Source organism: Dipodomys ordii, unplaced genomic scaffold (assembly GCF_000151885.1).
Source record: "Dipodomys ordii isolate 6190 unplaced genomic scaffold, Dord_2.0 Scaffold175, whole genome shotgun sequence".
Classification (NCBI taxonomy): domain Eukaryota; kingdom Metazoa; phylum Chordata; class Mammalia; order Rodentia; family Heteromyidae; genus Dipodomys; species Dipodomys ordii.
Window position 1 is genome coordinate 798,257 of NW_012267391.1, and position 12,249 is coordinate 810,505.

At 37.6% G+C, this 12,249-nt stretch overlaps 1 protein-coding gene across 1 annotated transcript in view; it reads left to right on the forward strand.

Moving 5' to 3' along the window:
- Ndufb5 (NADH dehydrogenase (ubiquinone) 1 beta subcomplex, 5, 16kDa) overlaps window positions 1–8,695 on the forward strand; it is a 15,464-nt gene extending 6,769 nt beyond the window's left edge. The window contains 5 exon segments of the mRNA XM_013033674.1: window positions 3,505–3,593; window positions 4,969–5,035; window positions 5,892–5,953; window positions 7,676–7,821; window positions 8,659–8,695. Of these exon segments, the coding sequence (XP_012889128.1) occupies window positions 3,505–3,593; window positions 4,969–5,035; window positions 5,892–5,953; window positions 7,676–7,821; window positions 8,659–8,695 (401 nt within the window).
- The last annotated feature ends 3,554 nt before the right edge of the window (window positions 8,696–12,249 follow it).

The following is a 12,249-nucleotide window of genomic DNA, read 5'->3' on the forward strand; positions in this document are numbered from 1 at the left end:
TATACACAATGGAGTTCTATGCCTCCATCAGAAAGAATGACATTGCCCCATTTGTTAGGAAATGGAAAAACTTGGAAAAAATTATATTAAGTGAAGAAAATCTGGCAGTTACATGGTTGTAAGTTATGTTTGTCCTAATTTTTTAGAATATAAGCAGATGGCTCAGAACATTTTTAAAAAGTTTAATGAAATAGATGTTAGAGTTCTTACTAATAATAACAGTTACCTGTTACCTTGAATGACATGAGTATTTAACTGGTAATTTTGAGTACAGAAAGAACAGACAGTTGCTAATTGCTTTAATATTCATGGTATTAAAATGCAACCAGACCAGGCTTTCTTCCATGGTTCTTTTTTTTTTTTTGGTCAGTTATGGGGCTTGAATTCTGGGCCTGAGCTCTGTCCCTCAGCTCTTCAGCTCAAGGAGAAGGCTCTACCACTTGAGCTACAATGCCACTTCCGGTTTTCTGAGTGTTTAATTGGAGATAAGAGTTTCATGGACTTTCCTGCCCAGGCTGGCTTTGAACCATGATCCTCAATCTCAGCCTCCAGAGTAGCCAGGATTACAGCGTGAGCCACCGGCGCCCAGCTCCATGGTTCTTTTTTAAATTACATTTCTATATAATTGTCATCAGAGTCCCTAAAACCACATATAGTTTAATATCACTCCCCATACTCCATATGTGAGTTTAGAGCACATTGACTCATCTTAGTAAATGCTGTGTGCTTTTAGGGATTTGATAAAAAGATCTCTACTGATATTTAATAAGCTTAAGGAATGAAATTCAGCATAGAGGTAGTGCTCCTTGGTCAAAAGGCAGAAGATAGGGTAAGGGACACATTCATGTTTTGTGCTTGTAATTGTAGTACATCAAATTAAGATTAAATTCACTTTTGGCTTTTTTTTGTGTGTGTGAACAACTAAATTTGAGGGAATCCAGGTAGGATTCCCACTTATACTTACCACTTACTTATAATAAAGTTAGAAGCCTTTTAAATTTAGCCTTTTGAAATATGTGTGAAGAATTTTGGCATCCTGTGCCATTCAGTGTTAAACACTGTTGTAGAAATGGCTTTATGTTTTGGAGATTCAACAAGTCAGCTATATTGCAGGGCTTTTAAAAGATCCTTTTGGTGGTATACTGCACTAATGAATCATCATCTTTTTGGCATAATAGGCCAGTCCATTACCCATTACAAATTCATCTAAAGTGGTCCTTTTCTCAGTTTGTAGACACCTTTCTCCTAACTCCACCATCTTGTCTAAACAGAACTTTCCTTCTAAGTCTGTTCTCTTCTATTGTATAATTGTTCTACTAATGCACAGTTTCTTCCCTTTGTTACCCTTCTAGATTTATGTTACTTGTTTAGTGTCCATTTTTCCAAACAAGATCTATACCCCTCTTAGACTAAAGTCTTAGCTTGGGATTTGTATATAGTAGGCATTTAAATATTTATGGAATTAAATTAAATATTTATTGAATAAATGAGCCATACTATTACCCAGCTATTTTCTTCATCTAGTCTACTAAAGCTTCTCTAATAGTATCTTTTAAGTGATTTGCTGAAATCTACACTTACTTGAATTCTCCTAATCTTGTTATTTTAGAAGCCTTAGTAGTATGAATTACACTTATTAAATTCATATTGGCTTCTAAACCTCTCATGCACTAATCTCTCAAATTCATTGCAAGTTAATATAGATGACACCAAATTTAAGACCAAATTCAAAACATAGGTAAAAGTAGCAGTGATAAAGAGCCGGGTATAGTGACAATTGCCTATAATCCCAGCTACTCAGAAAATGAAGGCAGAAGTAGGCAAGTTCAGGACCAACCTGGGCAAAAGATCACCAAGATTTCATCTCAATACATAAGCCAGAAGTAGTGGTGTCTGCCTGTTATCCCCACTCTGTAGGATCTGTGGCCAACCCCCAGGCAAAAGCACAAGATCCAAATTGAAAAATAGCTAAAAGCAAAAAGGATGAGGATATAAGCTTAAGTTGTGGGGTGGCTGCTTATCAAGCTGAGACCCTGCGTTCAAACTCCAATATCACCAAGAAAAAGAGTGGTACCAGTTAAAACAAAACCCAGTTTTACTTCTGCCCTGAAGGTTCTGCATCCTCATATCTAATCAGTCACAGATCAAAAATATCCAAAAAAATGGTTTATAACTATACATGTACAGTCTTTGTTCTCATTTCCTTAACAGTACAATACATAGCATTCACTGTATGTGATATTAGCTATTCTGAATAATCCAGAAATTAAAATATGTGACAGAATGTGCATAAGTTATGTGCAGATACATCATTATATTATATAAAGGACTTGAGCATCTACAGATTGTGTTATATGTAGGGGTCCAGGAGCCAAACCTTCATGGATACCTGTACTGAAGGATGACTCTGTACACATTACACCAGTGCAGATTGAGGGGAAGTCTCAGCTGATGAAGAGCAGTGTTGGCTTCTGGGAGAAAAAGATGTCCTCTGGGTCCAAAGGATAGTTTTCAGAAATGAAGAGAGCATTTCACACCTTAAATGTGAACAAAGGATGCAGATATTTCTGATATCTATGACTGAAATTCCTTAGTTGGAAATGAACGTTTTTGTTTTCAGCATGACTCATGTAAAATTTGAGTTCAGATGCCCAGCAGAAGCATAGTAATCTTGTTTTTTCCCTACAGCCATAGATGCCTTTCTCTGCTCCCAGAGGGAGAGACTTAAAAGATCTGTAGTGATCTTTACAGACTTCCAAGAAAGCAAAAGCTTGTCTAAGAAAGAGGATCCATCAGTGAAGTTCTGCCTCATCTTATTTGTAGGAAGGATTGATTATGTTCCACTAGGGGATAATTTGAAGAGGAGGATATTCTTAATCAGAAGTAGCTTATAAATGAAATTTATCAAGATAAGAGTATACACTTGTAACAAAACTATACATTTGTTGAATAAATACTGCTGGTCCTTTCCATCTGTTTTTTTTTGGTTGGTCGTGGGGCTTGAACTCTGGGCTTGGGCGTGATCCCTGCGCTCTTCAACTCAAGATGTGTGCTCTACCACTTCAGCCACAGTACCACTTCTGGTTTTCTAGTGGTTTTTATTGGAGATAAGAGTCTCATGGACTTTCCTGCCTGGGCTGGCTTTGAACCGAGATCCTCAGATCTCAGCCTCCTGAATAGCTAGGATTACAGGCATGAGCCACCAGCACCGGGCTAGATGTTTCTTTAACATAAGATAAAGCTATATAGTGGTAGAGTGCTTGACTAGTATGTGTGGATGGCCTGGGGATTGATCCCTAGCACAGGGAAAAAAATAAAATAGGAATAGATAATAAATCAGTCTTTGTTTGAAGATATCCCACCTACTGTGGCTTTAGTTCCCAAAGCATTTTAAAATCTTATGTCTTATTGAACATTTATATACTTGTCTTATAGTCTGATTTTATCACATAACAGTACATCTGCATGAATCTTATCTAAAGTAGTGTAATCTAATAATTCCAGCTCCCGTGCGACAGAGTTCAGACCATGGGAAAAGACTGTTCATCATCAAACCTTCTTCCTTCTATGACAAGCGTTTTTTGAAATTATTGGTGAGTTAATTTTTTTTGTTGAGCTCAAATCTTGGCATACATATAGGAAAAATTACTGTTTTCTTTTTAGAAAATGTCTTTGTTTTTTTTATAAGAGATTTGATTTATAATTTAAAATTTCCTTCCTCAGAAGACACTGTATAGTAAAATCTGATTTGCTACTAAATTGTTTTTTAAATTAATGAAAACTTTCTTCAAAAAAAAGATTAATACTGATTGAAGGTAAAACTTAAGTCTTTTTTTTTTCTAGTATACTGAGTTCTGAAAGTAGTGTATTCTCTGCTTGAAAGAATAGAAAAACAAGTCTTCAAGACTCAGAATGTATCTTTGTGGCTCAGTGCCTGCTTATCATGTTTCTGGCCCTGGTTCCATTTCCAGCGTACACACATAGACACAGACACACACACACACACACACACACACTCATACAGAAAAAAATTACAAAGCAAAAATTGATTTATATAAAGATGATTGCTAAATACTCTTTAAATTACCAAGGAACTTCTGGAAAGACTCTTTCTAAATAAGCTCTTATTTTGGCATGTGATTTTTTAAATTTATATGTTATTATTCGGGAACATTAACGTCAGAGTGATACTGACCTATAATACAACTTTAATTTAGAGATAATAGTCTTATTTACAGTATTAACTGTATGTTTGTATTTCAGTGCTCTGGGCAAACAAACAAAAAAACAGAGGCCCAGAAAAGAGGAGATTGTTTGGGCTTCCTGCCAGTCCTGGGAGCTGGTTGGAGCTGGTTTGAGATCTTCTCTTGCCTTTCCTTTATGCTGCGCCCCCTCTTTGTCCCCTGATTGAGCTTCCTCTTGCCATAACTAAATCAAACCCCTTTTGTACTTTTTAGCTTTATTCTTTTTTTTTTTTTTTTGTCGGTCATGGGGCCTGAACTCTGGGCCTGAGCACTGTCCCTCAGCTCTTCAGCTCAAGGCTAGCGCCTTACCACTTGAGCCAAAGCACCACTTCCAGCTTTTTCTGCATATGTGGTGCTGAGGAATCGAACCCAGGGCCTCATGCATGCAAGGCAAGCACTCTACCACTGAACCACCTTCCCAGCTCCTAGCTTTATTCTTAATACAGAAAATTTTAACTTTAATTATAATGTTTTAACCAAATAGTAAAAAGTCACATATATATTGTATTATACTTTTACAATTAATCTCTTTTTTTTTAACCTCAGTTTTGGTGAAAATATAGGATCTGAAGGCTAGAATAAAACAGCATCACACAAATGAATTGTTTGATTCTGTATCTCCAATTTTATTTTGCAAACTTTAAAAGGCAATTATGAGAGGATTATTTGAGTGTGAAGAGAATTATGAGATGACCATGAGCTGTTTATTTTTAAATTTTTACAGAGATTCTACTTATTGTTGACTGGAATACCAGTAGTAATTGGCATCACTCTGCTGAATGTATTTATTGGTAAGTTCTCCTTCATTGCTGATACCATCCAAATGTTAAACTTTTAAAACATATGAACATTTATTTTTTAAATGGAAATGTTAATAGCAAAATGAAAAACTTTAGTCAATAAAATAAGCATAAGCAAGCCAAAGATAAATTCATCCTCATAATTCATTAGGATTATTGTAATCTTCTAAAAACTAATGGTATTAAAGATAGTAAACATTAGATTTTCATGGGAAATGCTATTCAGAATATTCCTAACATCTTGAATCCTAAAATATTTTATTTAGTAGGTATATAAAAGACCAGATAAAATAATTTATTATGTCTTGTAATATCCTGTAGAAACAGTTTGGATGTGGTGGTGCATACCTGCTGTCCAAGTACTGGGAAGGCTGAGGCAGGAGGATCATGAGTTCAAGGCCAGCCTGGGCTATACAGACTGACCAAGAAGAGGGTGGGAAGGGGCAGCTCTCATAGACAATGCCTTATGCCCAGAAGATGCTAAAAAATATCCAACAAATAAATTGACTTTCACCTAGATCAAAGCAAATTTCAAAAATTAAGTCTTTAGTAGTACAAATTAAGGAAAGAAGAAAAATGATTTTAACATAAAGTTAATTTATTGGTAAATAATTACTATGGGGCTTCACAGAGTGACTTATACCTGTAATCCCAGAAAGCAGAGGTGAAAATGAGGTGTATGGTGAAAGGCCAGCCCTGGAAAACCCTATCTAAAAATTAAAGCCCAAAAGGCTAAGATCATGTCTCAGATGATGAGTACTTGCTCACAAAGGTTCTGTATTCAATCCTCAATAATTGTCTCTACCCAAGGAAAATTAATATAATAGATTCCATTTTCTCTTATTAGGTGAAGCTGAATTAGCAGAAATACCAGAAGGCTATATTCCAGAACACTGGGAATATTACAAGGTCTGTAGAGATCTTTGAATTATCTTCTATTAGTTGTCCTGTCAGGCAATTGTGGGGTACAGCTTTATATTCAATATTTAGTATCACGTATATGACACATTATTTTTTTACAATCAAATGCTCTGGATACTTCATTACCTTTTATTAAATTTATCATTTTCTTAAAGATTACACAATGTGTTCTCAACCTACTAGTGTAAAAGAATTTACCCTAAATTTATTGCCATAGGAAAGATGTTTTAAATACTTAAGCTAAGCTGTCATTGTTGAGCACATACTGTGTAGCAAGCACCATGCCTAGAGTTATGCAAATATCACCTCATCTCACATAAATTAAAAGGTAACTGTTACTCCCTGTGGAGGGATGAGCAAACTTAGACTTCATGGGATTAAGTTACCTATATATATATATATATTGGAACCTAGTCACTATACTATATTGCCACTACCATCAAAACTCATAACTTTCTTTACAGGCATTGAGAAATGGCCTTAAGTGGTTGTTTCTTATAAAATTTTATTACCTAAATAAGTCATATATTTTAAAAAATTGTTACATTATTAAATTTTCAGGTAAACTAGCTGGGCAAGGTGACTCATGCCTTTAATTCCAGTTCTTTGGGGAGACCAGATTGGTGTCAGTAAGGAGGAAATAATTTTGTGAGACAGTTGGGCACCAGTGGTTCACACTTTTAATCCCAGCCACTCAGGAGCCTGATATATAAAGATTGAAATCTTGAAATAAACAGGAAAGTCTGTGAGACTCATCTCCAATTAACCATCATAAAAGCCAGAAGTGGAGCTGTGACTCAAATGGTAGAGCTCCACCGTTGAGTGAAAAGCCTAGGGAACAGCACCCATGCCCTGAGTTCAAGCTCCATAACTGACACACCCGCATGTACACACACATGTGCATGTGCACACACATGCACTCACACACACACACACAATTAGAAACACTGTCTTAGTCTAAAAGCTAGGTGTGGTGTTGTGTGTCTGACATCCCTGCTATATTGGAAGCATAAATGGGAAAATCGCAGCCCATCTAGGTGGGACCTGGAGGTACAGGACCAGGAATTATTACTATCACTGTATCTGAAAAATTACTAAAGCAAAGAAGGAATGGGAGTGTGGAGCAAGTATTAGGCCCTTGCTTCAAACCTCAAATCCAACGTGTATTTCTTTTTTTGTTGGTGGTGGTTGTGAGGCTTGAACTCTGGGCCTGGGCGCTGTCCCTGAGCTCTTCAGCTCAAGGCGAGCACTCTACCACTTGAGCCACAGCGCCACTTCCTATTGCTCCAAACCTCAATGTCACCAAAAAGAATTTTTTTTTAAAGTTTACTTTTGTTTGGATCAAACTGGGTTTGTCTCCTGCCTTGGCCAGGTAGGGCACTGCAACTTACTGTAATGAGAAAAAACACAGGCTTTCATCAGACAGACTTGTATGAATGTCATCTTTGTCATGTGGTTGCAAATCTGTGTACTTTGTTCCTCTTTAAAGTAGGGGCAAAAATAGTATCTACCTCACTGATTAAAATTACCCAGAACATGAAACAGTTGACACTTAGTAGGTGTTACAAGTTTGGCCAACTGAAATTTTTATTGTTGGTGGTGGTGGTAGTGGTGGTGGTAATACTGAAGAGATGGTGATTTTAAATAATAGTCAACTAGAAATTCAAAATCTTTGTTCAAAAACTAATTTTAAATATTTTTTTCTTGTAGCATCCTATATCAAGATGGATTGCACGTATTTTCTTTGAAAGTCCTGAAAAGAATTATGAAAAAACATTGGCTATACTTCAGATGGAATCTGAAAAGACTGACTTACGGTAAGAAAAGGGGATGGGAAAGAAAAATTGTTTCCTTAGGTTGCAAACCATAAGAAAAAAAATGTAAAACTTTCAGCTCTATTGTAAATGGATGCAGGGAGAAGAGAGAGCCTCACCAGATCACCAGACTGACTACTGGGACATGGGATCTATCAGATTCAAAGGAATAATCCCCTTTTCTTTTCTTTTTTTTTCTTTTTTTCTTTTTTTTTTTTTGCCAGTGGGCTTGAACTCAGGGCTTGAGCACTGCCTGAGCCTCTCTGTGCTAGCACTCTACCATTTGAGCCACAGCACCACTTCCAGCTTTTTCTGTGTATGTGGTACTGAGGAATCAAACCCAGGGCTTCATCATGCTAGACAAGCATTCCTTTTTTTAAAAAAATACATGTTTTGTGTATGAAGCAACTCTGCTTACCTTACCCAGTTTCCTTCCTCTCATGCCTAGTCTCATGTCTCATCTTTAATGATGACTCCTACTTAAGAATTTCTTTTTTTTTTTGAAGTGATCAGTTAAATTTAATGTATTATGTAATTATTTATAATTAATTTATTAGCAATAATAAAACTTTGTAACTGCTGCTCTTTGGCAAAAAATGAGAGCACATCCTATAATAATAGGCCCCTTACTGTCTTGCATTTGGGATAGCAATGGAGACTAGAGATGGACAGCAGGAAACTGTCCTTCTGTGTAACTCTAGTGATACTCAGGGGGCAGTGTGTTGTACACACCCATCACAGGTACTGCACAGAAATGTGAAACCCTTTGTACCGCATTCCTCTCTGCTACCATGGCTTCTTGCTACCACAATACATGCTTAGTAAACCCTTCTAGAACATGTAAGACTGGCCTTCTTATTATTGCTACTTTATAACAAGGTCACCAAACCTTGGCGAGCCTAAACGACATCTCTAAAGTGACAGCCCAACAAAACCATACTCAATCTAGCCTTTCTGTTTTCCAGTCCCATGTTTACCCTCTAGTCTACATTTGCACTCTCTTCCTATCGCTGGACCAGCCAAGGTCATGGGTAATTAGCCAGGTAGGGATCAGTGTCAGGACACTGATTGCAGCAACACCTTTTGGAACAAGGGTCGTCGATGCTGAATGCCTACATCCTGTTCATTCTCCATGTAAAGAAGGTTGAAAGTCTCCTTGCAACCCCTAGGCCTGGCTCCCCCAGGGAAACTCTTGCAGTCTCGCACTGTGAACTTCAGCTCTACATGGACCCGGGAAGCTTCTTCTCGGTAGATCCAATTGGAGCAAAGCTAGTGGTCAGTGTTTCCGCCTTCCTGCACTGGGCAGTCCTGGTACATGTACAGGGGTGTCCCATTCAGCATCTGCTGGACCTCACTCCACCCGTCCTCTGCGGGTCCAGCAACCAGCCCAGCTCTCCTTGGGCCTCACTTGTGTTCATCAGTGTGGCTTCCTCGGCGCGGGGGCAGCGGGATGCAGAGCAGCAGCGGCGGCAGCAGCCCGAGCCCCAGGGCCCAGCGCCACTCAAGAATTTTCTTATTCCTGGGGCTGGGAAGGTGGCTCAGTGGTAGAGCGCTTGCCTTGCATGCCTGAGGCCCTGGGTTCGATTCCTCAACACCACATAAGCAAAAAGAAAAAAGCCGGAAGTGGCGCTATGGCTCAAGTGGTAGAGCGCTAGCCTTGAGCTGAAGAACTAAGGGACAGCGCCCAGGCCCAGAGTTCAGGCCCCATGACCAGACAAAAAAAAAAAACGAATTTCTTATTCCTATAGGAAATACAATGTATTTAAGAAGTATATTTAAATTAGTGAGTGCTCATTCAACTATCATTAAAAAAAGAAAAGAAATATATTTTACAGTATAGCTTAGAACTATATAAACACAGGTAGAATGCTCTTATGAACACTGTTTTGCACTTTTTATTTAAACTAATGTATCTGGTGAACTTTCTATAATAGCATATATTCATTCATTTTAGTGACTGCACTATATATTTTGGATGAATGTCTGTTAGTTTTTTTAACCTGTTCCCTATTGTTGGTACATAGGTTCTTTCCATGTTGTTGTGTTTTTTTTTGGTCAGTCATGGAGCTTGAACTCTGGGCCTGGGCGCTTTCCCTGCGCTCTTCAGCTCAAGGCAAGTGCTTTACCGCTTGAGCCACAGCACCACTTCCGGTTTTCTAGTTGTTTATTGGCAATAAGAGTTTCATGGACTTTCCTGCTCGGGCTGGCTTTGAACTGTGATCCTTAGATCTCAGCTTCCTGAGTAGCTAGGATTACAGCCATGAGTCACCGGTGCCCGGCTTTCCATGTTTATTTTAAGACAGTTTTGCTGATACAATATTTGAAATTTTTTATTTTATTATTTTGATTTTGTATATCAGATATGTGTATCTCTTTCTCTGTAAATTGCCTGATTTGTACGTTAGTCTCTTTTGATTTTGTTCCAGATATGTTTTCACAGCTAATTATTTGTGTTTTAGCAATGAAGAATTTTTTGCTCATAGAATGTTTTGTTGTTGGTTCAAGTAACAAATATATATTAACAGCTATTTCCCTCCTCTCTCCTTTCCTACCTCCCCCAGTACTGGGGATTCATCCCTGGGTTTTGGATATTCTGTACTCTACCATTTCAGCCATACCTCAGTCCTAATATATTATTGAACTCTTACTATATATATATATATATATACTTGCTTTTGGGGGTGGAAAGAGGGGGGTCAGTCATGGGGCTTGAACTCTGGGTCAGGGCGCTGTCCCTGAGCTCTTCATCTCAAGGCGAACGCTCTACCACTTGAGCCACAGTGCCACTTCTGGTTTTCTGGTGGTTAATTGGAGATAAGAGTCTCACCAACGTTCCTGCCTGGGCTGGTTTTGAACTTTGATCCTCAGATCTCAGCCTCCTGAGTAGCTAAGATTACAGGGATGAGCCACCAGCCCCTGGCTATGCCTACATTTGACTTTTTATGTATTTAAATATATAGTTATTGATAAATATTTTTAATCATTTAATCACTATCATGTTTTTCGATATTTGTCTTTAGAGTCTAGGTTTTGTATCATGCAGAAACAGTATTAGTAATTAAATAAGGAAATACCTTGTTCTAAAATTACTTTTTAAAATATTCTTGTTGGAACTAGAGAAGGTTGCTTAGTAGTAGAACATGTGCTTAAAATGCGTAAGACTCCGAGTTCAGTCACCAATACTGGGAAATAATTTTTTGTTTTTTACTAATTTTGAATGTATCTCAGTGTTAGGAGTATGATGTAATTAACAGACACTCAGATGCACGCATTAAGTTCACTGGATGTGTGACAGAGCACATACCTGTATAACTACCACCCCAAGCAGTGATTTTGATTGTTCTGTAATGTTCTTTTGTGCTTCTTTCCACCCAGCCTAGTAAATACTCATACTTTACTCTTAACCCCAGGCTCTCAATGACCTACTTTCTTCATTCTGTTTAAAATTTTGTGGTTTAAAAAAAAAAAAAAAAAAGCTATGGGTTAGGTGGAAGAAGGTCACTCCTATAATCCCAACTACCTGCAGGGGCTGAGATCTGAAGATCATGGTTTGAAGTCAACCCAGGCAGGAGAGTCCATGAGAGTCTTTTCTTCAATTAACCTACAAAAAGCTGGAAATGGAGTTGTAGCTCAATTGGTAGAGCACTAACTTTGAGCAAAAAAAACTCAAGGATGGTGTCCAGGCACTGTGTTCAAGCCCCAGGACTGGTAGAAAACAAACAAGAACAAATGAAAAACAGTTATGAAAAAGATTACTAAATTTTGTAAAAGCATGTTATTAGCTGCTTTGTTTCTTAGATACATACATACATATATTGTTGCTATATAGAACTTAAGTACTTAAAAACAGAACAGTAATGTAGTTTGTGCTTAGTAAAAGAAGACTTTTCTAAACTTCAGGAACATACCTTTGAGTTCCAATTAAATGAACAGGTTCTAGAATTCCTTAGATAGAGATCCTAAACAGTTAATGATTGTCAAGAGTCTGGTGAAAATTGTATGTCCACAGAGCTGGGATTGTAGAGGAGAGAATTAATTATCAATTCAGGTGATAGTTTGGTGATATTCCATGGCTAACTACATAAATGTAGATATTATGTACATATATAGATATGAAGATAGTTTGTGTATATATATATATACATATATACATATATAAGTAGATAGTAACTACAAATGGAGTTAACTGTAAAATAGATAGTAAAAGCCACAATAAGTGCTAAATTTTGCTTATAAGTATAGCCAGGTATATGTACCTGTGTATATATAAAAGCAAAGATATTCTAGTGGTTATTCTTTGTTTTGTTTTGTTTTTTGGGTCCAGTCGTGGGCCTGAACTCTGGGCCTGGACGCTGTCCCTCAGCTCTTTACCTCAAGGCTAGCGCTCTACCACTTGAGCCACAGCGCCACTTCCGGCTTTTTTCTTATGTGGTGCTGAGGAATCGAACCCAGGGCCTCAGGCATGCAAGG